The sequence below is a fragment of the Salvelinus alpinus genome, chromosome 3, assembly GCF_045679555.1.
Source record: "Salvelinus alpinus chromosome 3, SLU_Salpinus.1, whole genome shotgun sequence".
Classification (NCBI taxonomy): Eukaryota; Metazoa; Chordata; class Actinopteri; order Salmoniformes; family Salmonidae; genus Salvelinus; species Salvelinus alpinus.
The window spans coordinates 75,422,211-75,448,906 of record NC_092088.1 but is presented as its reverse complement, the minus strand read 5'-3'; the positions used below and the strand labels follow the sequence as shown (position 1 = coordinate 75,448,906).

The following is a 26,696-nucleotide window of genomic DNA, read 5'->3' as shown; positions in this document are numbered from 1 at the left end:
GCCTGTGCCATTAAACCCCTACAACTCATCCAGAACGCCGCAGCCCGTCTGGTGTTCAACTTTCCCAAGTTCTCTCACGTCACCCCGCTCCTCCGCTCTCTCCACTGGCTTCCAGTTGAAGCTCGCATCCGCTACAAGACCATGGTGCTTGCCTACGGAGCTGTGAGGGGAACGGCACCTCCGTACCTTCAGGCTCTGATCAGGCCCTACACCCAAACAAGGGCACTGCGTTCATCCACCTCTGGCCTGCTCGCCTCCCTACCTCTGAGGAAGTACAGTTCCCGCTCAGCCCAGTCAAAACTGTTCGCTGCTCTGGCACCCCAATGGTGGAACAAACTCCCTCACGACGCCAGGTCAGCGGAGTCAATCACCACCTTCCGGAGACACCTGAAACCCCACCTCTTTAAGGAATACCTAGGATAGGATAAAGTAATCCTTCTAACCCCCCCCCCTTAAAAGAGTTAGATGCACTATTGTAAAGTGGTTGTTCCACTGGATATCATAAGGTGAATGCACCAATTTGTAAGTCGCTCTGGATAAGAGCGTCTGCTAAATGACTTAAATGTAAATGTAAAAATGTAAATGATAGCTTCACGTTCGTCTGTTTGTTGTTTTGTTTCGTTGTCCTTCTTCTAATAAAGAGAAGATGTATTTTCCACACGCTGCGCCTTGGTCCTCTCTCTCTCCCATTGACGATCGTGACAGAATTACCCACCAGAATCGGACCAAGCGGCGTGTCAAGCGGCAACAGGACCCACCTACACAGGATTTCTGGACATGGGAGGACGAATTGGATGGTAAGGGACCTTGGGCTCAACCAGGAGAATATCGCCGCCCCAAAGCTGAGCTGGAGGCAGCGAAAGCAGAGAGGCGGCGATATGAGGAGGCAGCACGGAAGCAAGGCTGGAAGCCCGCGAGTACAACCCAACATTTTCTTGGGGGGGGGGGGGGGGGGGCTAAAAGGGAGTGTGGCGAAGTCAGGTAGGAGACCTGCTCATACTCCCTGTACTTACCGTGGAGAGCGAGAGTACGGGCAGACACCGTGTTACGCAGTAGAGCGCATGGTGTCTCCTGTACGCGTGCATAGCCCGGTTCGGTACATTCCAGCTCCACGTATCGGCCGGGCTAGATTGAGCGTTGAGCCGGATGTCATGAAGCCGGCCCAACGCATCTGGCCACCAGTGCGTCTCCTCGGGCCGGCTTACATGGCACCAGCCTTACGCATGGTGTCCCCGGTTCGCCTACATAGCCCGGTGCGGGTTATTCCACCTCCCCGCACTGGTCGGGCGACGGGGAGCATACAACCAGGTAAGGTTGGGCAGGCTCAGTGCTCAAGGGAGCCAGTACGCCTGCATGGTCCGGTATTTCCGGCGCCACCTCCCCGCCCCAGCCCAGTACCACCAGTGCCTACACCACGCACCAGGCTTCCAGTGCGTCTCCAGAGCCCTGTTCCTCCTCCACGCACTCTCCCTGTGGTGCGTGTCTCCAGTCCAGTGCCTCCAGTTCCGGCACCACGCATCAAGCCTCCTGTGTGTCTCCAGAGTCCTGTACGCACTGTTCCTTCTCCCCGTACTCGCCCTGATGTGCGTGCCCTCAGCCCGGTACCACCAGTGCCGGTACCACGTACCAGGCCTATAGTACGCCTTGAGAGTCCAGTGTGCCCTGTTGCTGCTCCCCGCACTAGCCTGAAGGTGCGTGTCCTTAGCCCGGTACCTCCAGTTCCGGCACCACGCACCAGGCCTATAGTGCGTCTCAGCCGGCCAGAGTCTGCTGTCTGCCCAGCGGCGCCTGAACTGCCCGTCTGCCCAGCGGCGCCTGAACTGCCCGTCTGCCCAACGCCGTCTGAACTGTCCGTCTGCCAAGCGCCGCATGAACTGCCCGTCTGGACTGAGCCTGCAAAGCCGCCCGTCTGCCATGAGCCTTCAGAGCCGTCCGCCAGACAGGAGCCGCCAGAGCCTTCCGCCAGACAGGAGCCGCCAGAGCCTTCCGCCAGACAGGAGCCGCCAGAGCCTTCCGCCAGCCAGGATCAGCCAGAGCCTTCCGCCAGCCAGGATCAGCCAGAGCCTTCCGCCAGCCAGGATCAGCCAGAGCCTTCCGCCAGCCAGGATCAGCCTGAGCCGTCAGCCAGCCATGACCAGCCAGAGCCGTCAGCCAGCCATGACCAGCCAGAGCCGTCATGCCAGCCATGACCAGCCAGAGCCGTCAGCCAGCCATGACCAGCCAGAGCCGTCAGCCAGCCATGACCAGCCAGAGCCGTCAGCCAGCCATGACCAGCCAGAGCCGTCAGCCAGCCATGACCAGCCAGAGCCGTCAGCCAGTCCGGAGCTGCCGTCCCCCAGTCCGGAGCTGCCGTCCCCCAGTCCGGAGCTGCCGTCCCCCAGTCCGGAGCTGCCGTCCCCCAGTCCGGAGCTGCCGTCCCTCAGTCCGGAGCTGCCGTCCCTCAGTCCGGAGCTGCCGCCCCTCAGTCTGGAGCTGCCCCTCATTCCGGTGTTGCCCCTCAGTCCGATGCTGCCCCCTAATCCAGACGGGTTAATTTGGAGGGTGGCCATTTGGAGGAGGCTACCAAAGCGGGTATTGACAATGGTGGAGTGGGGGCCACGTCCCGCACCCGAGCCGCCGCCATGATGGGGCCCACCCCGGACCCTCCCCTTTCTATGTCAGTTTGTGCGGTCGGAGTCTGCACCTTTGGGGGGGGGTACTGTCACGCCCTGGCCTTAGTATTCTTTGTTTTCTTTATGTTTTTTAGTTAGGTCAGGGTGTGACATGGGGAATGTATGTGTTTTTGTAGTGTCTAGTGTAGTTGTCTAGTTATGTCTATGGCTGCCTAGATTGGTTCTCAATTAGAGGCAGCTGTGGTTCATTGTCTCTGATTGAGAGCCATATTTAAGGCAGTCATAGGCATTGGGGTTTTGTGGGTAATTGTCTGTGTCTATGTTGCATGTTTGCACTTAGTCTTTGATAGCTTCACGTTCGTCTGTTTGTTGTTTTGTTTCGTTGTCCTTCTTCTAATAAAGAGAAGATGTATTTTCCACACGCTGCGCCTTGGTCCTCTCTCTCTCCCATTGACGATCGTGACAATAGGATCTGTCCAACTGTTGTTTAATTCTGATTCATATACATTTTCATAGAAGCTTTTAAAATTGTTATTTCTAATTATCGCATTTGTATCTTTATCTTTTAAAATTATAACTGGTTCAGCGTGTATTTGTTTTGTTACAGCTGCGAGATATTTACCAGGTTTATTTACCATTAAGTAATATACCTTATTTGAGTTTAACCTTGTTGGCTCTCTTCAAAAGTTAAAGATTGTATTCCTGCTTAAGTTTAGAAATGTTACTGTATGTTTTACCCATAAAGATTTTTTTGTTATTTGTTATTTTTTCTAAATCAGATTTAGCTTTTTCAGAGTATGAGATTATCCTTCCCCTAATGTACGACTTAAAGGCATCACATATTATATAGAGGGTCGGTTTTTCTCTATCCTCTGTCTACATTTGTAGTGGTAAAGGTTTACATTTTTTCATTCATGTATTTAATACATTTTGGGTCAAGAAGATGCGCTCTGTTAATTCTCCAAATTCTGTCACTAAGTGTGATAGGTGTAATAAGTGTATAGGTGTAATAGGTGTAATTACACATGATACCGGTGAATGATCCGATATCACTATATCATACATTTTTGAATCCAGTAAATTGTTGAGTGCATTTTTGGAGATAAAAATGTAGTCCATTTTTGAATAACTTCTTACTTTGAGAAAAAAAGGAATAGTCTTTTGTAATTGAGAATAGTAATCTCCAGGTGTCCTGTAAATTATTTGCAGAGATTACATTTTTCAGCCTCTTTGGATGCTCCCTAAATTTGCCTTTTATTACTACATCTGTCAATCTTATCGAATGTTTGATTTAGGTCACCTGCTAAAATAATGGTTCCTGTCTGGATTTGATCTATAGCTTGAATTATATCTAAAAACCCCAGATTTGCCCCTGGTGGGATATACAATGAAATCAATGTATATTTTTCACCATGTAAGGTACAATTCAACATTAGAAAACGGCCTTCTCGGTCCTGTCACGCCCTGACCTTAGAGAGCCTTTTTATTTCTCTATTTGGTTAGGTCAGGGTGTGATTTGGGTGGGCATTCTAGTTTTCTATTTCTTTGTATGGTTCCCAATCAGAGGCAGCTGTCTGTCGTTATCTCTGATAGGGAATCATACTTAGGCAGCCTGTTTTTCCACCCTAGTTTATGGGATGTTGTTTTTTGCATAGTAGCTGTGTAGCCCTGCAGAACTTTACGTTCGTTGATCTTTTGTTTTTGGTGTTCATTTTAAATACAGAAGATGTACACTTTCCACGCTGCGCTTTGGTCTTATTCCGACGACGGACGTAACAGGTCCATGTGCTAGGATAAAGGAAAATTGTGATTTCTTATTTATCAGGATGCCTACACCTCTGCTGTTACTAGAGTAGATGGCAGCATAGGCCTCTCCAACACAGCTCCCCTTTAAATGTTACATTTCTCCTTTTTTCTAAACCACATCCGCTGACAATCTCTTTAAGTGTTTGAGAACCTAGTGCTTTTTTCCCCCATCATGTAGCCTGTGCACATTCCATGTGATAAGTTGGAATTTGTTGGTCTTTACTTGTATAGAATCAGTTAACCTTGTCTGTTCCGTATGTCATTGAAGAAACAAATAAAACATTTTAGCAGACATGACATATGAGGGCAGTGGGAATTCCATAGAATGGGAGGATCATAGTATAAATATATAGTTATTGTATACATTACATATATAGCATGTGTGTGGGCATGTGGGCTGAATTGACATTTAACAACAAAAAAACAAAGCAAAGTACGTCTTTATACTTGAGGCGCTATGCCTTTTTAGGGCTTTTAAGCTCCACCTCCTCTCCTAACTCAAATAAAAGAGGATATATACATTTGAAGAAAGACTGCCACTTAAGTACTGTGGTTGGTTTGTATTACCTTATAAGTTAAATTAAAGTATAGTGGCTGGTGAGGGTCTACTTGGAGCAGTGGCGTGCCGTGGGCCTGGGGCCTGGGCCTTCAGTGAGGTCCTACACAGTCCCACCTGAATGAATCCACCTCTTATTACCATCATTATGATGCCATGGCTCTAGACACTATACATTTAGACAGAAACGCAGTATGACCAGGCGTTGCGTCACCTTGAAATTGACAAAAATTGACATTTTTGGGTAAACAGTGTTTACCCAAAAACATGACACAATCAATGAGTCTTTTCAATATTTCCCTATTTTTCTTCACCTTTTCATTGTGCAGCTCCGTTGCCCTGCGCGCTTGTTCGTTGAGCTGTAGATCCACTCGGGTGTCCCCAAAAGTTTTCAAAAGCACCATTGCTTGTAAGTGCCCAGCCGTACTTTGGTGTCTCGTTGCTGCCTTGGTTAGACAACTCAAGTTTGCAAAGCCAGTGTGGCTCCAAACACCAAATCGATCACTTGCAAATAATAGGCATTCCCAGCAGTACAGTTTGCAGTGCTTCTCGGAGCCTGTGAGCCATTGATAGCGCTCGTAGTTGGAACTTTGAAAGTGGCGAACGAACCCCTTTCCCGCCTGTGACAGGCTTTGTAGCGTCGGTGTCGGGCAACCTCTCCTTACAATGTCTAACTTTTCTTGAAAAGTTCGTCTTGAGAATGGCGTTATAATTATATCCTCGACCAAATCGATATCTCCTCCTCCTTCCGCCATTGTGGGTTGAAAAAACAGCTTAGTAGTACGCGAATTCATTCGTTTATCAAATTCAGTTTCCTAGTTCTGAGGTTCCGCATAGACCTGCCCATAGGACCTGCCTCTCAATATTGGTAATCCAATCAAAAGACGTGCACGCACTACGCCTGCTAGCTGGCTCCTGTGTAACACTGGAGCCAGCCAGCAGGCGTACAATAGCCAACTCTAAAGCTGATTGGTTGACACTAAATTTTCATTTCTATTCACTTTAAGCTACAAGCGCCCGCACTGTTGATTCTGAAGGCCTGAGGGCAGATTTTAGACCCCTGGCAACACATGATGGCTGAATATGATTGGATAAAAGATCTAACATAAAGACCAGCCCTCCAAATCTCAACCTGGGGATGGAAGCAGTGCAATCAAGAGGAAAGCTATGAAATGAAGAGTATAACTCTTACTCTGGGGAATAATTTAATACATATTTGTGGGAAAATATATTTTAAAAAATATATATATTCTGATGATGTTTAGGCCAGCAGAGAAGGCCTTGCTGGCCCTGACGGCCCACCACTGACTTGGAGTGAGTCACCCCATCCCAATCCCCTGGATATAGCCCCTCTCACCTCAGAGCAGTGTCCGATGCCCTCCCAGTCACCCCATTCCAATCCCCCCAGATATAGTCCCACTCCATTCTCACCAATAATCAGCATTGAATCTTAGTTGTAATGACAAACAAGCAACAACAATAATTCAACATCCTTATTCATTTTACAAGTCATGAAAATAAAAAATTGAATTACATTGTAGTATATTGAAGTCCTTCCTTCCTCTCTCCCAAACCAAATTGATCCCTCTCCACCACCCCCTCCCTGTTCTCCTCCCATCCTTACTCCCCATTACCCCCCCAAGCCAAGCTTATCCCCACCTCCCATCCTTACTCCACCTTACCTCCCCCAAGCCAGGCTTGTCACCACCTCTCCTCCTTGCCCTCCCTTACCCTCCCAGGCCAAGTTTATCCCAACCTCCATCTTTTCCTCCTCCCCTCTTCTCAGACCGAACAACACCCCTCTATGCATCACTCTCCCGCCCTCCTACACATATTCACCCTCCCTCTCCTCTTCATATCCACACACACCACAGGAGGCTGCTGAGGGGAGAACGGCTCATAATAATGGCCAGAACAGAGCAAATGGAATGCCATCAAGCACCTGCAAACCATGTTTGATATCATTCCACTCATCATTAACACAAGCCTGTTCTCCCCAATTAAGGTGCCACCAACCTTCTGTGACAGACACCCACACACATATACCCACTCACACCCTCTCACGTACACACACCCATAGAACAATTACTGACAGTTATTGACACTGTATTTCCTCTTTTATATTGGCATTTCATTGTCCATGTAACTTATTTACCATTGGCTAATTCTATCCTTACTTCCTAGAGAAGAACAGTTACTTGGGGACAATAGAATCTAGATTGTTTTGGGGGGAGGCGGAAGGAATATTGTCTCAATTTACGATCAGCTGGTCTTGGGCATCACTGTACGTAGCCTAGTGTGCTTGTCTGCTTCCCCTCAGGGTACTGGGCTCTGTTTCAAGTGGGAAGGTTTCCTGCAGCCTGTTCAGAGCTTCATCGGTGCTTGTAAACTCAGTTAATGCATATTCTTGAGAGAATATATGTTGGTACTTCCCAGAGAGCGTATAAGAATGGTACTATTGAAGCCTAATCAACGTATTGGTCATGCAAATGGCCTGTATATTCTACTTCCCCCTTTCTTTACTGTGAAAAAGGTCAACATCCCCGAATTAACCTGAGAAATGTTGTTGACAGACCGACAGACTGGATTATATACAACATGTTCTATTCTCCTTCAAGTGTTTTGATTAATCTTGTGGAACTACATGTTATCACTTCTAAATGTAATAATTCCTCAAATGTTTTACTATTTTTACATAATAATACAATAGAGTATGATGCTGTTTGCTTTGACAGCTGAACAGTTCAAAAGATATTCACAGTAAAAATGTACGGTCACAATAATCTCAGCAGCCCAGATCCAAATCCCACGTGAGCCTCCAGCCACAGATACTAGGAAACTTTCACAATAAACCACGATTTATTGACACCTAAAAGCATACAGTACATATATACATATTTTTTCATATTATTTACAAAATAAAGATCATGGCTGTGCTACACATGTATAAAAATATGCATGACATCTAAATAAATATGTACACAATGTGCAAAATGTATGTATGGCATACAGAGGATGACAGAGACTTGGCAGACGTCTTACTAGTTGCAACAATTCAGACAAAGAACAACGGTTGAGTGCGAGACAGTACAGTACAGAAAACACAGAATTAGGTAGGCCCAAATCAATATTTGCTTGCAATGATCAACATGTTGATATGGCAAGTGCTGAAGATGAATCTGCTGTACTGTGACATCTCGTTATAAAGTACTGACAAAATAGAAAAATGCACCAACTGGTCAAAGGCACTGCATCTCAGTGCTAGAGGCGTCACTACAGACCCTGGTTCGTTCCCAGGCTGTGTCACAACCGGCCGTGATCGGGAGTCCCAAAGGGCGGCGCACAATTGGCCCAGCGTCATCTGGGTTAGGGGAGGGTTAGGCCGGTGGGGTAGGCCGTCATTGTAAGAATTTGTTAACTGACTTGCCTAGTTAAATTAAGGTTCAATAAAAAGAGTAAGGCCATGGCCTTATTGCTTCATTAACATTCTATTAAGACTAACCGACTGTACACAGGTTTGACATGGTTCAGAATCAAAATGGTTTTGAATCCAACTGTCACATTTACAGCATACCTATGTACATTTTGTCCATTGATGCACTTGGTCATATAATTCTGATATGGATGGTAAAAACAATATACAGTAATCTTCCTCTTGCGTATATACAGAAAAAAACGATGATTTTGTAACATTTTAGAAATACGATCATTTTTGTTGGTCAACAGTAGATATTAACTGATGTTTCACTGCCTTATTAGGCAACAATTGAAGAACAAATAATTCCTTACTAGCCCTAAACCACAGTTACAAACATTTGGTTCCCAATGGTCAGAGACCGTGTGTACAGTATTTGGCATTATTACCTGACGACAGGTTATTATTAGTGTTTGACTTGTTGGATAAGAATGATTGTTCAAACAATGACAGAAAAATTAAATCAATGGTATTCTAAAGTGCTGTACAGTACGACCGTATTCATTCTATACAATATTGATCAGAATAATATTTGGGTTGAGATACTGAATATTAGTAACTCGTTTGGCATGATATGCCACGTAGAACTACACAACCCTAGTTTCAATGTATCATACATATAATCATCATCTTCATGGTCGAATTCATCCACAAAATGGTAGCTATGCCAGAAGCTACGGTGTAGTCCCTTGTAGTTTACCCTGTATGCTGGGCACACCACTGGGGGTGTCTGTGTGCGTTTTGACCATATAACCAAACAGGACAGATGGAACAGTCAGAGAAAAGCTGTTCTGTGAGCCAAACCTTTTAAAAACTCAGCCTGTAAAATGTGTTCACTTGGCAAAGATAGTGCTGTCTGATGAACGTCCAACTTCATAAAAATGAAGAGGACTCAAATGAGTTGCAGCCAACTCAGTGACAGAGACAAATATAGCCCGATATCAGACACTTATTAAAACGTGCATTCAAGAAGAAACCCTGACACACATGCAGACACACAGACATAAGGGACTCTTACTTACAGACAGACATGTAGGGCTGGGCGATATATCGAATTCATGTTTTTAACATTAATTTGAGGTAAATCAAGTTTTTTTTCCATTTTTATGAGCATTTATGTCCGCTTGCTCTCATGTTATCTTTTTGATCTCGTCTCGTTCGCTCCTTCCCATTTACACCAGAGATCTGTATATAATGACGAGATCATCATGTCTCCGCCCTAACAATGGGAGTCATTGTCGCAAAAGCGGGAAGGCAGGCGACATCCTCAGGTTCAAAATAAGCGCATAGAAACGCATTGGGCTTATTTTGGATAGATTTTGGCGAGAGTGAAGCCTCTCGCTTCGCCTCTTTCTCCCAAGCACCTCCCCCCACCACTCACAACAACAAAGATGAGATATCACTTCTTCATCTCTGTCAAATGGTTTCAACTCGTTATTTGCATTAGAGGTTTGGTACAACATAAATCGGTCATATGGACAACGAAACACACAGAGACACTATTTTACTGTAATAAAGAAGTTGTAAACCTTTCGAACCGTTTCAACTCTTAAAATTTCGTGCAAAGACACTACTAAAACGGATGTACCAATAAACATTCATTCTGGAAAATGAATGCTCAGTTTGTCGCACGCATTACGGTACCGCTAGCAGCATTTTAGTCAAATAAAGATTGCTATACTAGCTGTTTAGTCTGTGTTTTATAAATATGCAATACACATAAAACAATTATATAAGGATTTGGCAACTCATTCTCATTCATCGAAATAAGGTAGGCCATTTGATTTCAACATCTGAACAGTGGACAGGCTACTTACTATGCTGGTTAAACAGTTGGAGACGGACAGCAGGGTGTGTTTATAACAATTACAACTGTTTTGACTTGTTAGCTGAATTCAGAACTTGTCAAACTATAAGTAGATCTAAGTTGGCTAAACCTGAAATAGAAATATTAGCTGACTACTCACGAGCACGTGGGCTTGTGTTTGAGAGACTGTTTATGAGACCCGTGTTCATTTTCTATAATGCCTGCTACATGATTAGTGAACGTGCATTATGCATGGTTATGGTTAAATTTGTAACAAAAAGGGCCTTTTTATAGACAGACCTGAAAGCGAGATCAGTGATAATTGCAATAAAAGCAAGTACAACTATTTTCATAAAATAATGTAAATATTAGTGGGTCTCATGTTTGTGGAAGGCATATATTCAGCTTCTGTATAATTTACCAAGCTCTGAATTGATTAGACTATTGGTGACTGTTTTAAATGTAGTGTATTTACCTTTAATTGTACAACAAAGCTTAGAGAAAACAAAAAAATGTGTTTTGATATATATTGGGAATCGCATAAGTTTGAAAAAAATAGAAATTAGTTTTAGGCAGGGGCGCAACTTTCACTGGGGACGGGGGAGACATGTCTACCCCACATCCAGAAATTGCATTTTTGTCCCCCCGTTTTATCATTTCAATGTGATACAAAACAAGGCAATGGCATGCTTTAGGACCATGCGGTCGCCTCCGAGCGGTCGGGTAGGCTGGAGTGTTTATTCGACTGGATTAAAAAATGAAAAAATAATAGTAATTATTATGTCCCCCCCACTTCTAAAACCAAAGTTGCGCCCCTGGTTTTTGGCCATTTCGCCCAGCTCTAGACACGTGCATACTTTCTCACACAGAGACAGAACCACTGACACACAGAGACAAAGTGCAGAGAGTTGACAGACAGAATTCAGGACAGACAGAAAAGTATAACACCTCTGTTCTCCAGAGGTCATGCAGCCACATTAAAACATGTCAAACACTGAAGAATACAGTTAGCCTCAGTGCCAGTCTTTTTGTGCCATCATGCCACCTTCTTGTCACTCATTGCTATGCCAAACATATCTGGCTTGACAATGAGTAACAGAGTTGTCAAGAGCACAAACAGAGATGGAAGCAGGCTAGCATACAGTAAGTACACACATTAACCTGTATGTAGTGTACCTGTGTGATACCATATTTGGTCCCTCCCCACTGATACGTCAGTTGTCTTTCAGAAGATAAAGCTGCCAACAATGTAAAGTCTCCATTTACATTCAGACGGATCAACTTAGACTTGAACTGAAGGCGATAGTACACTGAGATAACCAACAAGTGGATCAACATTGTTTCAATAAACCATTAAATCTACAAAATCATTATCTGTGATTCACATTTCCTTGTGAGATGAAGGAGGTGTAAGGCCCGCCTCCTTAGTGCATAGCTCATAGTGGGAGGAGACTACTCCTCCTTGTCCAATAGGAATGAGTCTGTTCTCGGCGTCAGTTCAGTTCATTACTTAAATAGTCCAACTGTCTCAACCAATACAATATGTATCAAAAGGGTCAGAAAACACAAATATAGGTATGTCGCAATAAAAGACCAGTGTTAAACACAGCCTTGTACTCTTGTCAGGTTTACATCTGTCAGTTATGCTGTCTGTTGTGGCTTGTGTACAACAGATCTGTAATAACCAAACAGCGTCCACAGAGACATGGCTGTAGATGAAGACCCTGTCATACGACTGATGTGAAACGCATGCTAAGTTAACACATCCATGTGTTCACCGCAAGCCAAGCTGACCACCGTACAGGCTGACTGTCAGGAGTTGTATGGTGAAAGCTTTGCACAACCCAATGAAAACTCCAGGAGGGCTGAGGGAACATCTAACCTTGTTCTGGTTGAAATATCGCCATAATTTACAGGATATTTCCATAATGTCTGCATCCTTGTTCATTTGGCTCTGGCCCCACTACCCTAATAAGCAACACCCAATGCCCCCATCACCGGCTGGCCAATCCTAGGACATCCTAGGCAAAAAATAAACGAGACAATTTTGTGTTAAAAATAAAGTTTTAAAATGCACCAGGGCTATAACCTGACTAACCAAGTCTGGATTTCTTATGTTGAGTGCCTCTATCCCTTTTCATTTCCTCAAACACTCCTCTCCTCCTCTTCTCTCGGTCCCTCCATCCTTTTCCTCCTTTCCCCTCCATCCTTGTCCTCATCCATCTCTCCATCAGTCCCAGTGCAGCTGCAGGTCGTGTGTATCCAGGAAGTCTGAAGGAATCCCCAGTGGTGTAAGCCCCCCCGCGGGGCCGGGCGGCATGGTTAGGTCCAGCCACTCCATGTTGTCCAGGGCTGTGTCAGACATGCCCATATTGAGGGAGGAGGGGGGAGACGTGGAGTCGCAGAAGGACAGCTCCGAGGTGTCCATGGGGGAGTAGGGTTGATCCAGAAGCTGGGACTGCAGCTCCTCGATCAGACCCAGGGTGCGGAGGTCCGTGGTTGGGGACGGATCGTTCAGGGTTCCCTCCAGGAAGGCCTCCAACTGCTTGTCTGAGGTCATGGAGGCCAGGCTTGGGAGATGGAGTGGGTCGACGGGCGAGATGGGAGGGGGAGCTACCTGGATCTGTGGAGGGGGCCTGGACAGGGCGGTGTTGACAGGGAGGGTAGTGATGTTGGCTGTGATAGGAACAGTCTTGGTGCCGAGGGACAGAAGGTCCGGCTGCTGGATTGCAGGAGTGATCTCTGGACGAAACAGAAGATGGGGAGAAATTAATCAGTTATATTAAAACACAGGCTTCTTTATTAATGTTAATGTCGAATAAGAAAGTGCAGCCTTATTACTGTTTACAGAGATGAAAAGACCAGATAGTCATGACTAAGTCAGTCCCTTCAGGGTTAGGACAAGGAGCTAAAGGTGTAAACCTTTCCTGATGCTGTGAACTCTCACCTCCACTCTGAATCAGGATGTCAAATAGGTCGTCCATCTCCTGGCTGGTTGCCGTGGAAACCTGAGAAAGAGACAATAAGGTAAGGAGATGCATGACCAATAGCATTACAGTCTCTGAGGTGTGACCAATAGCAATACATTCCCTCAGGACTTCGGAGAGCACCTCATATATTTATGAACGTGTGTGTGTTATTTGTATGAGTGCAGTGGTGGAAAAAGTACCCAAATATCATACTAAAGTAAAAGATACCTTAATAGAAAATGACTCAAGTAAAAGTGAAATTCACCCAGTAAAATACTAAACTCATCAAAAAAAGAAATGTCCCTTTTTCAGGACCCTGTCTTTCAAAGATAATTCGTAAAAATCCAAATAACTTCACACATCTTTATTGTAAAGGGTTTAAACACTGTTTCCAATGCTTGTTCAATGAACCATAAACAATTAATGAACATGCACCTGTGGAACGGTCGTTAAGACACTAACAGCTTACAGACGGTAGGCATTTAAGGTCACAGTTATGAAAACTTAGTAAAAAGAAAGATGCCCAGGGTCCCTGCTCATCTGCGTGAACGTGCCTTAGGCATGCTGCAAGGAGGCATGAGGACTACAGATGTGGCCAGGGCAATAAATTGCAATGTCCGTACTGTGAGATCCCTAAGACAGCGCTACAGGGAGACAGGACGGACAGTGGCAGACCACGCGTAACAACACATGCACAGGATCGGTACATGCGAACATCACACCTGCGGGACAGGTACAGGATGGCAACAACAACTGCCCGAGTTACACCAGGAACGCACAATCCCTCCATCAGTGCTCAGACTGTCCGCAATAGGCTGAGAGAGGCTGGACTGAGGGCTTGTAGGCCTGTTGTAAGGCAGGTCCTCACCAGACATCACTGCCAACAACGTCGCCTATACAGCAGCCATACTGCTCGTTCTGTGCGTGATTTCCTGCAAGACAGTAATGTCAATGTTCTGCCATGGCCAGCGAAGAGCCTGGATCTCAATCCCATTCAGCACGTCTGGGACCTGTTGGATCGGAGGGTAAAGGCTAGGGCCATTCCCCCCAGAAATGTCCGGGAACTTGCAGGAAGAGTGGGGTAACATCTCACAGCAAGAACTGGCAAATATGGTGCAGTCCATGAGGAGGAGATGCACTGCAGTACTCGATGCAGCTGGTGGCCGAATTCCTCACAAAGTAAACCAGACGGCACCATTTTCTTTCTTTTTGTTTTTAGACAGGGGAACACTACAACACTCAGACATCATTTACAAACGCATGTGTGTTTAGTGAGTCCGCCAGATCTCTTGATAAGTCTGTGAATTGGACCATTTTCCTGTCCTTCTAAGCATTCAAAACGTAACGAGTACTTTTGGTTGTCAGGGAAAATGTATGGAGTAAAAAGTACAATATTTTCTTTAGGAAAGTAGTGAAGTAAAAGTTGTCAAAAATATAAATAGTAAAGTACAGATACCCCCAAAAACTACTTGAAAGTATTTTTACTTAAGTACTTTACACCACTGTTGAGTGTGTGTGTTCACCTGTGTGAGGTTGTTGGCCTGCTTCAGGTTGCGTGTCTGTATGACTGCATCCTCGTAGCGAGGGGGCTCCCTGGTCATGGGGGGCTGGGTCACGAGGGAGGAGGGTTGGAGGATGAAGGTGGGCTGGGATGGAGATGGAGAGGGGGACTGGAGGAAGAGAAGGAAGATAAAAACATTGAACAAACACAGCCTGCCTTGTCTATAGCCACCACAGCCTGCCTTGTCTATAACCACCTGCCTTGTCTATAACAACACAACCTACCTTGTCTATAGCCACCACAGCCTGCCTTGTCTATAACCACCACAGCCTGCCTTGTCTATAACCACCACAGCCTGCCTTGTCTATAGCCACCACAGCCTGCCTTGTCTATAACCACCACAGACTGCCTTGTCTATAACCACCACAGCCTGCCTTGTCTATAACCACCACAGCCTGCCTTGTCTATAACCACCACAGACTGCCTTGTCTATAACCACCACAGCCTGCCTTGTCTATAACCACCACAGCCTGCCTTGTCTATAACCACCACAGCCTGCCTTGTCTATAGCCACCACAGCCTGCCTTGTCTATAGCCATCACAGCCTGCCTTGTCTATAGCCACCACAGCCTGCCTTGTCTATAGCCACCACAGCCTGCCTTGTCTATAACCACCACAGACTGCCTTGTCTATAACCACCACAGCCTGCCTTGTCTATAACCACCACAGCCTGCCTTGTCTATAACCACCACAGCCTGCCTTGTCTATAACCACCACAGCCTGCCTTGTCTATAACCACCACAGCCTGCCTTGTCTATAACCATCACAGCCTGCCTTGTCTATAACCACCACAGCCTGCCTTGTCTATAACCACCACAGCCTGCCTTGTCTATAACCACCACAGCCTGCCTTGTCTATAACCACCACAGCCTGCCTTGTCTATAGCCACCACAGCCTGCCTTGTCTATAACCACCACAGCCTGCCTTGTCTATAACCACCACAGCCTGCCTTGTCTATAACCACCACAGCCTGCCTTGTCTATAACCACCACAGCCTGCCTTGTCTATAACCACCACAGCCTGCCTTGTCTATAACCACCACAGCCTGCCTTGTCTATAACCACCACAGCCTGCCTTGTCTATAACAACACAACCTACCTTGTCTATAACCACCACAGCCTGCCTTGTCTATAGCCACCACAGCCTGCCTTGTCTATAACCACCACAGCCTGCCTTGTCTATAACCACCACAGCCTGCCTTGTCTATAGCCACCACAGCCTGCCTTGTCTATAACCACCACAGCCTGCCTTGTCTATAACCACCACAGCCTGCCTTGTCTATAACCACCACAGCCTGCCTTGTCTATAACCATCACAGCCTGCCTTGTCTATAACCACCACAGCCTGCCTTGTCTCTAACCACCACAGCCTGCCTTGTCTATAACCACCACAGCCTGCCTTGTCTATAACCACCACAGCCTGCCTTGTCTATAGCCACCACAGCCTGCCTTGTCTATAACCACCACAGCCTGCCTTGTCTTTAACCACCACAGCCTGCCTTGTCTATAGCCACCACAGCCTGCCTTGTCTATAGCCACCACAGCCTGCCTTGTCTATAACCACCACAGCCTGCCTTGTCTCTAACCACCACAGCCTGCCTTGTCTATAACCACCACAGCCTGCCTTGTCTCTAACCACCACAGCCTGCCTTGTCTATAACCACCACAGCCTGCCTTGTCTATAACCACCACAGCCTGCCTTGTCTATAACCACCACAGCCTGCCTTGTCTATAACCACCACAGCCTGCCTTGTCTATAACCACCACAGCCTGCCTTGTCTATAACCACCACAGCCTGCCTTGTCTATAACCACCACAGCCTGCCTTGTCTATAACCACCACAGCCTGCCTTGTCTATAACCACCACAGCCTGCCTTGTCTATAACAACACAACCTACCTTGTCTATAACAACGACTCATATAACCAATGTAAGATTTAACAGTATTTGAGGGAGAAAGTGGAACTGGAAAGGTTGACGGTTTACAATGTGTATTTTGCATCACATTTAGCCTAGAGGATGATGTTTTCCTAATAATACACCTAAGTGTACCTTGTTGACAGGCCCATTGGAGAGGGTGTGGTTGGGTGAAGCCCCCCGGGGAGAGAGCCTGTTATCTGGGGAGCTTCTCAGGAAACACTGGGGATGCATGTCAGGCCCTGTCTGGTTCTCCACCATCCCAGAGCCAGGGCCGTTGCACGCTGTGAAAGTCTGTAGAAGAGAGACACACAATAAGGGGTTAACCTTAACTTCATCACCAATTCTACTAGATCTCATTTCAAGCAGGTTTCAGATCCATATTTTCCAGGAACTGGTCCTGGTGTGGTATGACTTACCTGCAGCATGTGGTTATGATTAAGTATCTGCTGTTGAGTTGAGGCCTGCCGAGTCTCCATCTTGGTGGTGTGTACCTGGGGCACTGAGGCCTGGATCAGGCCTGGGGCTTGATTTGATATCGTAGCCTGGAGGACAGGCAGGAGGATCTGGGTAGTGCCATCCTGGGCTGCAAGCAGGGTCTGGGTGCCAGGCTGGCCTACAACCTGGTGGCTGATGAAGAACTGGGGCAGGGTGGGGGTGAGGTAGGGCTGGTGCGGGGGCTGGGAGTTGCAGAGCACATCCTCCAGCTTCACCACAGTGGGAAGAGAGTGAGGGTGAGTCTGGGGAGCCATGTTTGCAGTACCCATTGCTGAGCAGTTAGGGAGGACCCTGTCTTCCAGTTTGACCTTGTTGGAGGTCTGGATCACGGGGACAGAGTCTGTGGAGGGTCCCTGTAGAGGCTGGGTCTTCTCCACCTCCAGCTGCATCTTCAGCTCCTCCACCAGCCTCTGCTCCTGCTCCAGCTTCCTCATCAGCTCCTCGATCTGACGCTCCTTCTCATGGAGCCGCGAATCCTTCTCCTCCGGGACACCCGGCCTCAGGGGGGACATCCCCACGCCTGCACGACCGGGACTAACCCTCTGGGGGTCGCAAAATAGCTCGGACACCCCTCTGTTGTCTCTAACGGTGGAGAGGTCTGTGGGGATTGGGGATACTGGGGGTGTGGAGCTCATGCTCTCTGGTGCCAACTGATGGGCAGCTAGGAGAAGTGCGGGGGATGAGCTGACCTCCATGGGGACTGAGGATGGGAGGGTGTTCGGGCCGGGGGTCAGAGCTGGGGTGCTGGGGCTCTCCTGGTAAGGCTTCAGCCTCTCAATGAGATCAGTCTTGGTAACTGACACAGGGAGACTTCGCAACTTCAGCTCCAGTTTCAACTCGGCCACCTTCATGTCCTCCAGGTTGGGGGACAGGTGGCCAGGCTTGCGGTTGGATATGCTGTTGGGGCGGACAGGGGTGGGAGGCGGGACAGTGACGGCAGGCGGCAGGGACACCACTATAGAGGTTGGCAGACCGTTCACAGCGCTGCTCTGACCCTCAGCTACAGGCCTGAAGGAAGAGAGGAAGCAAAACAAGGGGAAGGAGGGAGAGTAAAGATGGTGGAGTGAGAGATGACGAAGGAGGGAGAAGGGAAATGTGGGAGAGAGAGAGAGAAAGAGTGTTGGCAATATGAAGGGAACTAAGGAGGTTCCTCTGCCTGGTGCCTCAGTACACAGTCAGTCAATGGAACAATGCAGAGTTCCAACAATAACTGACATACACAGTTCTAATGGGCCTTGGACTCCCACTAAGACAACATCCTGCAGGTTATTAATATCATTACAGAGGATTTGTTATTGGAAACTAGCTAATTGTCCATTTGCTATTTGGGACATTGGAAACATCAACAGCTGGGTTGCTTTTTAGGTACTTTCCAGCTAACATAATGTTCTCTTGTAAACCTTAGTTTGAACAACAGGTAGACGGATCCGGTCCATTTAAATAACATTTTCACTTGGTCTCCCATTGACAAAGTAGAACTTAGGATTTGCACCTAGGAGTGTCAGAAGTGATTATGAACATACTTTGTCCCTGAAATGACAGTAATATCCTACTTTAAGGGTGCTGGGAGGATGGTGTGGTAGTTATAGTGCTGCTGCTGCTGCTGCTGGTGGAGGATCTGCAGCTGGAGGAAGAGCTGCTGCTGGTGGAGGATCTTGGCGTAGGATGAGTCCATGGGGGCTTCGCTGGCCTCCTGTTTCTGGTCCTGGGGGACGTACTGGTGGTACTTTAACTTCTTGATCCGGGGCTTGGGCTCCTTGCCCTTCTTACTGCGATTCCTCTCCCCCGGCTGCCTGGGCTGGCTCTGCTGTGGGATGAGAAGAGGAGAAACGCCAAGATAAAGAAGATGCACATGCTTCAAAGCTACAAGTTCTTTATATAAAACATAATTGCATAACAATATGACACGAGATGCTCTCCACAAAATAAAAAATAAAATACATTGACATAAAAACAACTGTCATCTAAAAAGGGATTTCGTTTTTGGGTTAAAAGTTATGTTTTTACCAGTGGGCACATTCCAGTTAAGAAGTGGAGAAATGAACCCTGGTAGACTACAGGGTCAGTCTGTACGCTCTAGGCAGAAAGGTCAGTTGGTGTCGTTTAGTGCAACTGATTGGCTGTGTGTTGTCTCCCATTTCACAGGTTATAGTAGTTTGGTTAGTTTTAGACTTGTTTTAATAAACAGGGTCAACTCTGACAATATGTGTTTAGAAGTGACTCAAACACGGTATTTTTCAATAACTGGAAGATGATTGAATTCAGATTTGAGTACAGAAAGATTCAAAAAATGTAAAACACCTTTATTTATTCAGCGATTTGGATTCAATGCTAGTTCAAAGACTGAGCTTTTGTTTCAATGTGAACTTAGATTTTTGGAAAGTCTACTTCACTAAACAGTAGACAGAATAACGTGCCTGCTTACTTTCACTAGGGTGGGCCCTGGCTTTTGAGAAGCAACAGTGGTTATTGGCTGAGGTGCGGGAGCTGGGCGACTAACTGGTGGCTCATTGGTGGAGAGAGCTTTGAGGAAGTCTGCTGTTGCCTGGCTGACAACAGGGAAGGGCTGGGACAGAAAAAGAAGAGAGGAAAACATGAACATTTCAGTCATAACAGGTAAGCCTATGTTTCATGTAAATTTTATTTACCTCAATTCTTAATTATTACAATCCTTCAGGGGTAGACAAAGAACGAGGGGTATTATCATTATCGTTCTGCCCCTGAACAAGGCAGTTAACCCACTGTTCCTAGGCTGTCATTGAAAATAAGAATTTGTTCTTAACTGACTTGCCTAGTTAAATAAAGGTAAAATAAAAAATATATATATATAATTGGGACGGAAAGCTACCAGTAATTTACCAAAGTTACCGGAATATTCAGTAATTTATAATATTCATATTTTATACCTGTGTCCATATTGTCCAGGCATTTCTAGTGGCTAGACCATATGGTTCAAGAGAAAATTGCCTAATTAATGAAAAAAGCATCTAATCAAGAATGGCATTATTTTTCTATTAATTCTGCAATGTTTCAACTAACTTTTTTCACAACTGCTAGTTTGGCACCAAAACATTTACAACAAAGACATATTGACAAAGTCAAATAAATAAGTGTATAAAAATTATAAAGGATGTTCCATGCTGAAACCCTCATATTAAAACACATTATTACATTTACATTTTAGTAATTGAGCAGACGCTCTTATCCAGAGCAACTTACAGTAGTGAGTGCATACATTTTCATACTGGTCCCCCATGGGAATCAAACCCACAGTGTTGCCATGCTCTACCCACTGAGCTACACGGGACACCAATGGTATTGAATAAGTTACTGGTTTATATTTATGTTTTACAGCTTTGTCATCATTTTTTTTTTTATCATGCTATTTGATTATTTTAATTACAGACACCTAAAAAGCCATCTTTTACAATGCCCCAAAAACCTTGAAAGCTACCAAAATTCTGGTAGTTTACTGGTAAACTTAGAACGTTTCCAGTAATATACCCTCCCTTTGCAACACTAGGTATGATGAAGCATATGTATTGTCCTTCAAGAGGATATTTGAGTTAATAAAGATCCTCCCTAGTCCCTACCTGTAGAATGGTATGGTTGGTGGTTATGGTGGGCAGCGGTGGTGGACAGGGGGTCTCCAGGGCGCGGGGTTCCCCAGGGGAGGGTGCGGCGGCCTGGGACTCGTGGCTGGCCGGCTGCTCTGGAGACAGGACATCCCCGCTGTCCTCCTCAAACCCGTAGGCGTCCAGTGCTTTGGGGTAGTTTACTGAGGGACCAACACAGTCAACATTAATACAGAACACTAACTAAGGGCCACGTTAAAAAGAGAGAAAGGTGAATGAAAAGGCCTAAGAAGTGTGTGATCTGGGCCCGTTTAGAGCTGATCTAGGATCAGATTTCGACTGTCCATCTAATCTTATTCATTGCGAGCTAGAAAGACAAAACTGATCATAAAATCAGCACTCCTACACTAAAACTTGATACATACGGCTCCATATCACCATCTTCCTCTCAACCCATCTCTCTCTCTCTCTTTCTCCTCTCCTCTCCCTCACCAATGATGGCCTCCTTGACGCTGGGTTCTACAGGCAGAATGTTCTTTTCTACCAGTTCCATGGGACCGGGGCGCTGAGCCAGCTTCTCATTCAGGTCGTCAGCCAGCCTGGCCCTCTTCAGCTTCATCTGGGTGGCCTGCAGGGATGGCTCTGCCCCAGTCTCCTTGAGGATGTGCATTCTGACCAGCTCAGATCTCTCTGGTCGGCTGTGGATCTTGTGCTTCAGGAAGTTCTCAGTCTGGGGAAGGGAACAGGGGGTCAGGGCATTGACAAGTAATTTCAATGCAAGAAGTTACTGAATATATTAAAGGAATGTATTTGCAAGGCTGAGCTCTTACCCGGGCTCTCTCCAGGCTGCGTATCTGCTCATGGAATGCAGCTGGGCTCTTTAGAGCTGCATGGACAGAAACACATGTCAGCTTCATCAACAGACAGATAATTACATTATGACTTTATGAAGTGGCAGTACCCATACTCACGTGGCATTATGCCCTGGTCTACCAGCTGCTCACGGGTACGTCTCTGCTGTAGCCTCAGCTGAAGGACTGTTGGAGAAGAGAGAGAAGGGTAGACCCTTCAGTAAACAACCAGAGACGGCCTGCATCGGAGGGTCTGAAGTCATCATGAGTAACTGAGGTTTCGGAGCAGGATGTGGTTCTGATAGACCGCTAGACACATACCAGGGCAGTTAGGACCCCCACGGCCACCAACAACTACTACTCGTTTCCACTCTAGCCAGCAGTGTGACCACATAACACTGACCAATGGAATGTCCTCCGCTAACCCAGTCCGTCCATTCATTAAGAACGTGACTGATCTCACTTTAATCCCTTATCTGAACAATAATGTCATTCCTTAAAACTGTTTCAATCTTTGGTCCTTGGAAAATTGTACAGGAACAGAAATCAGGGGGAATTGCGATTTTATCTCAAATGGCTAAACATGCGAGATTTTTATTTTTTTTAACAGCGAAATAAGCTCAAATGTACTTGACTACATTGATTACCAGAGCAGCTCTGTGTTTCCTTCCTGTTACAACAAACAACATTACTGCAACCAAGAAACCAAATTGATTACCCAGATAAAAAACAACCCTACTACCTTAATACAGAACATGCATTGAGTTGTACAATTTAGAGTGGCGAAACCTCCCAATGTGACATTGGATTAACTGAGTAGCCTGTGACCTCGGAGTCAATCTGAGCAAACAGACCGACACCTCATCTGACCGAGAAACAACCTCCCATCCACTCTGGGCAATTCCACAGTAACAGAATGTCATGGACTACGATTTTTCACTTTAAAAGACCAATAATTGACCAATAAGAACAAAACCAATAATTGCAAAAGTTAACAAACCATACAGTTGAAGTCCGAATTTTACATACACCATAGCCAAATACATTTAAACTCAGTTTTTCACAATTCCTGACATTTAATCCTAGTAAAAATGTTCTGTCTTAGTCAGTTAGGATCACCACTTTATTTTAAGAATGTGAAATGTCAGAATAATCGTAGCGAGAATGATATATTTCAGCTTTTATTTCTTTCATCACATTCCCAGTGGGTCAGAAGTGTACATACACTCAATTAGTATTTGATAGCATTGCCTTTAAATTGTTTAACTTGGGTCAAACGTTTGGGGTAGCCTTCCACAAGCTTCTCACAATAAGTTGGGTGAATTTTGGCCCATTCCTCCTGACAGAGCTGGTGTAACTGAGTCAGGTTTGTAGGCCTCCTTGCTCGCACACGCTTTTTCAGTTCTGCCCACACATTTTCTATAGGATTGAGTTCAGGGCTTTGTGATGGCCACTCCAATACCTTGACTTTGTTGTCCTTAAGTCATCTTGCCACAACTTTGGAAGTATGCTTGGGGTTATTGTTCATTTGGAAGACCCATTTGCGACCAAGCTTTAACTTCCTGACTGATGTCTTGAGATGTTGCTTCAATATATCCACATAATTTTCCCTCCTCATGATGCCATCTAGTTTGTGAAGTGCACCAGTCCTTCCTGCAGCAAAGCACCCCCACAACACGATGCTGCCACCTCCGTGCTTCACGGTTGGGATGGTGTTCTTCGGCTTGCAAGCCCCCCCCCCCTTTTCCTCCAAACATAACGATGGTCATTATGGCCAAACAGTTTTTGTTTCATCAGACCAGAGGACATTTCTTCAAAAGTACGATCTTTGTCCCCATGTGCAGTTGCAAACTATAGTCTGGCTTTTTTTATGGCGGTTTTGGAGCAGTGGCTTCTTCCTTGCTGAGCAGCCTTTCAAGTTATGTCGATATAGGACTCGTTTTACTGTGGATATAGATACGTTTGTACCTGTTTCCTCCAGCATCTTCACAAGGTCCTTTGCTGTTGTTCTGGAATTGATTTGCACTTTTTGCACCAAAGTACGTTCATCTCCAGGAGACAGAACGCGTCTCCTTCCTGAGCGGTATGACGGCTGCGTGCCCATGGTGTTTATACTTGCGTACTATTCTTTGTACAGATGAACCTGGTACCTTCAGGCGTTTGGAAATTGCTCCCAAGGATGAACCAGACTTGTGGAGGTCTACAAATTATTTTTTGAATTCTTGGCTGATTTCTTTTGATTTTCCCATGCTGTCAGGCAAAGAGGCACTGAGTTTGAAGGTAGGCCTTGAAATACATACACAGGTAGACCTCCAATTGACTCAAATTATGTCAATTAGCCTATCAGAAGCTTCTAAAGCTATGACATCATTTTATGGAATTTTCCAAGCTGTTTAAAGGCACAGTCAACTTAGTGTATGTAAACTTCTGACCCACTGGAATTGTGATACAGTGAATTATATGTGAAATAATCTGTCTGTAAACAATTGTTGGAAAAATTACTTGTGTCATGCACAAAGTAGATGTCCTAACCTACTTTCCAAAACTATAGTTTGTTAACAAGAAATGTGTGGAGAAAAACGTGTTTTAATGACTCCAACCTAAGTGTATGTAAACTTCTGACTTCAACTGTACAAGTCTATGCACAAGGACTACTTTTAACAATTTACACTGAAAATGTTACAAAAACACATTTACTCAAAGTACAGTGGAAGTATAATGTTTGGTAACAGAATGACCGTAAAGTCCACCTCAGTATTTTTATGTGACCACATTTTCCAAAAACTCTTAAATATCTACTCCGAATTAATTTTCGAAGATGTCTGCAGAAAGAATGGAGTGTCAGCTATGACATGACAACTTGTGTTTCAAAACATCTCTTTTGGTTGTCGAACTACAGTAAGTGAAGTGGATTAACACCCGTTAAGAAAATTACATTAACAGAATGACATCAAGGTTGCCTGATCTGTAATACATTTATAAATGTGAATGTTATTCTCTTCATGGTGATGTATCTTGAATAGGTACACAAAAAGGTAAAAATATGCAATATCCTCCTTTGCATATCTGGGTATAATTCTACACACTGGCTTTTATTCTAATGAGCTCTGCCCCCAAACAAGACCAAATTTGGTCCGGACCAAATCTGAACCAATCATAGACGTCTAGGTTTCATAAGTTTGGACATCACAGTACAGTAAAACAGAGTATTGTTCAGTACAATACAGTAAATGATACTGTACTCGTGTGCTTTACTGTACTCTACTGTATAGTAGGGATGGTATTTAAAAAATATTTTACTATTCAAATAATGACATTTTTTGTATATCCGGATAGTCAAAATAAATGCTGCTTTCCACCGGTAGTTTGGCTAACAGCAACACCGAAAGAGAAGTTCGATTTTCGCCATTATAGAACGGATTCTGTTACAAAAATGTTTTCTGGTGAGTGTTTTGCATTACTCGGTGTCAGGTTAGTAAGAGCCGGTTAGTATGAGTCGGTTAGTAAGAGCCGGTTAGTACGAGCATGGTTAGGTGTCAGTAAGAGCTGGGAGAGGTGACATTAACTGGAGAGAGAGAGGAAGAGGTTTACTAGTCTTGGTTTGACCACCATGTGACAGAAATAAAACAATTATGAGCTGAACACAACAGTATGCCAGTGGAAGGGAGGACAGTAGCAGGTGACCCGATTGTGGGTTTGTGACTACTATGAATTCCCATTGTAGCCAATTCAGTTGCAGTCATTCTGTTAAATGTTTTTTTGGTCATTCTGTTACCGATTTGGTAATGTTATAATCACTTAATAAATCATAAACCAAATTGTTTTATTAGTAAAAACAAACCTAATTGGTAGGTCTACCTTTGCTTGTTACTTCTGTGAACTTTCATTTTCCTCCCTCCTCATGAGGGAGAGATTAGAAAATATCTTAAAGATATTGGGGCAGAATTACAAGGCCCAAGGCAATGTTTCTTAAAGTTACAGAAGGCAGACAAAAATGCTCCAAAACTAAATTTAAGTGTTGATATTAGTTCAACATTAATGTGTATTCATGTATTTCAAAATACTTTTCTGCTAGATGTTGTCTGAGACCCCTTTTCCATCTGTTTGATCAGAAATCTAAACCTTTGCTTATTCCTTATTCCTAATGTACCAGTCAAAAATTTGGACACACCTATTCATTCACAGTTTTTTCTTTATTTTTACTATTTTCTCCATTGTAGAATAATAGTGAAGACATCACAACTATGCAATAACACACATGGTATCATGTAATAACCAGAAAAGTGTTAAACAAATCAAAATATATTTTATATTTGAGTCTTCAAAAAGTAGCCACCCTTGCACACTCTTGGCATTCTCTCAACCAGCTACATGAGGTAGTCACCTGGAATGCATTTCAATTAACACGTTTGCCTTAATTTGTGGAATTTCTTAATGCGTTTCAGCCAATCAGTTGTGTTGTGAAAAGGTAGGGGTGGTATACAGATGATAGCCCTATTTGGTAAAAGACCAAGTCCATATTATGGCAAGAACAGTTCAAATAAGCAAAGAAAAATTACAGTCCATCATTACTTTAAGACATGAAGGTCAGTCAATGCGGAACATGTCAAGAACTTTGAAAGTTTCTTCAAGTGCAGTTGCAAAAACCATCAAGCGCTATGATGAAACTGGCTCTCATGAAGACCGCCACAGGAAAGAAAGACTCAGTTACCTCTGCTGCAGAGGATGAGTTCATTTGCATTATCAGCCTCAGAAATTGCAGCCCAAATGTTCTTTATTATTTTTTCTCTATTTATTTATTTAACTAGGCAAGTCAGTTAAGAACAAATTCTTATTTTCAATGACGGCCTAGGAACAGTGGATTAACTGCCTTGTTCAGGGGCAGAATGACAGGTTTTTACCTTGTCAGCTCAGGGATTTGATCTAACCTTTCGGTTACTAGTCCAACGCTCTAACCACTAGGCTACCTGCCGCCCCTAAATAAATGCTTCAGAGTTCAAGTAACAGACACATCAACTGTTCAGGGGAGACTGCGTGAATCAGGCCTTCATGGACAAATTGCTGCAAAGAA

General features: G+C 44.9%; 1 protein-coding gene across 1 annotated transcript in view; it reads right to left on the bottom strand.

Moving 5' to 3' along the window:
- Positions 1-7,814: 7,814 nt before the first annotated feature.
- The window catches only part of LOC139571330 (myocardin-related transcription factor B-like), a 50,983-nt gene continuing 32,101 nt past the window's right edge, over positions 7,815-26,696 (bottom strand). Inside the window, exons 4-14 of the mRNA XM_071394115.1 lie at positions 21,746-21,811; positions 21,605-21,660; positions 21,267-21,504; positions 20,793-20,977; positions 19,625-19,765; positions 18,753-19,006; positions 17,121-18,207; positions 16,837-16,995; positions 14,749-14,895; positions 13,204-13,264; positions 7,815-12,998 (exon numbers count right to left, since the gene is read on the bottom strand). Of these exons, the coding sequence (XP_071250216.1) occupies positions 12,487-12,998; positions 13,204-13,264; positions 14,749-14,895; positions 16,837-16,995; positions 17,121-18,207; positions 18,753-19,006; positions 19,625-19,765; positions 20,793-20,977; positions 21,267-21,504; positions 21,605-21,660; positions 21,746-21,811 (2,906 nt within the window). The 3' untranslated portion in view covers positions 7,815-12,486. The remainder of the gene's footprint in view (positions 12,999-13,203; positions 13,265-14,748; positions 14,896-16,836; positions 16,996-17,120; positions 18,208-18,752; positions 19,007-19,624; positions 19,766-20,792; positions 20,978-21,266; positions 21,505-21,604; positions 21,661-21,745; positions 21,812-26,696) is intronic.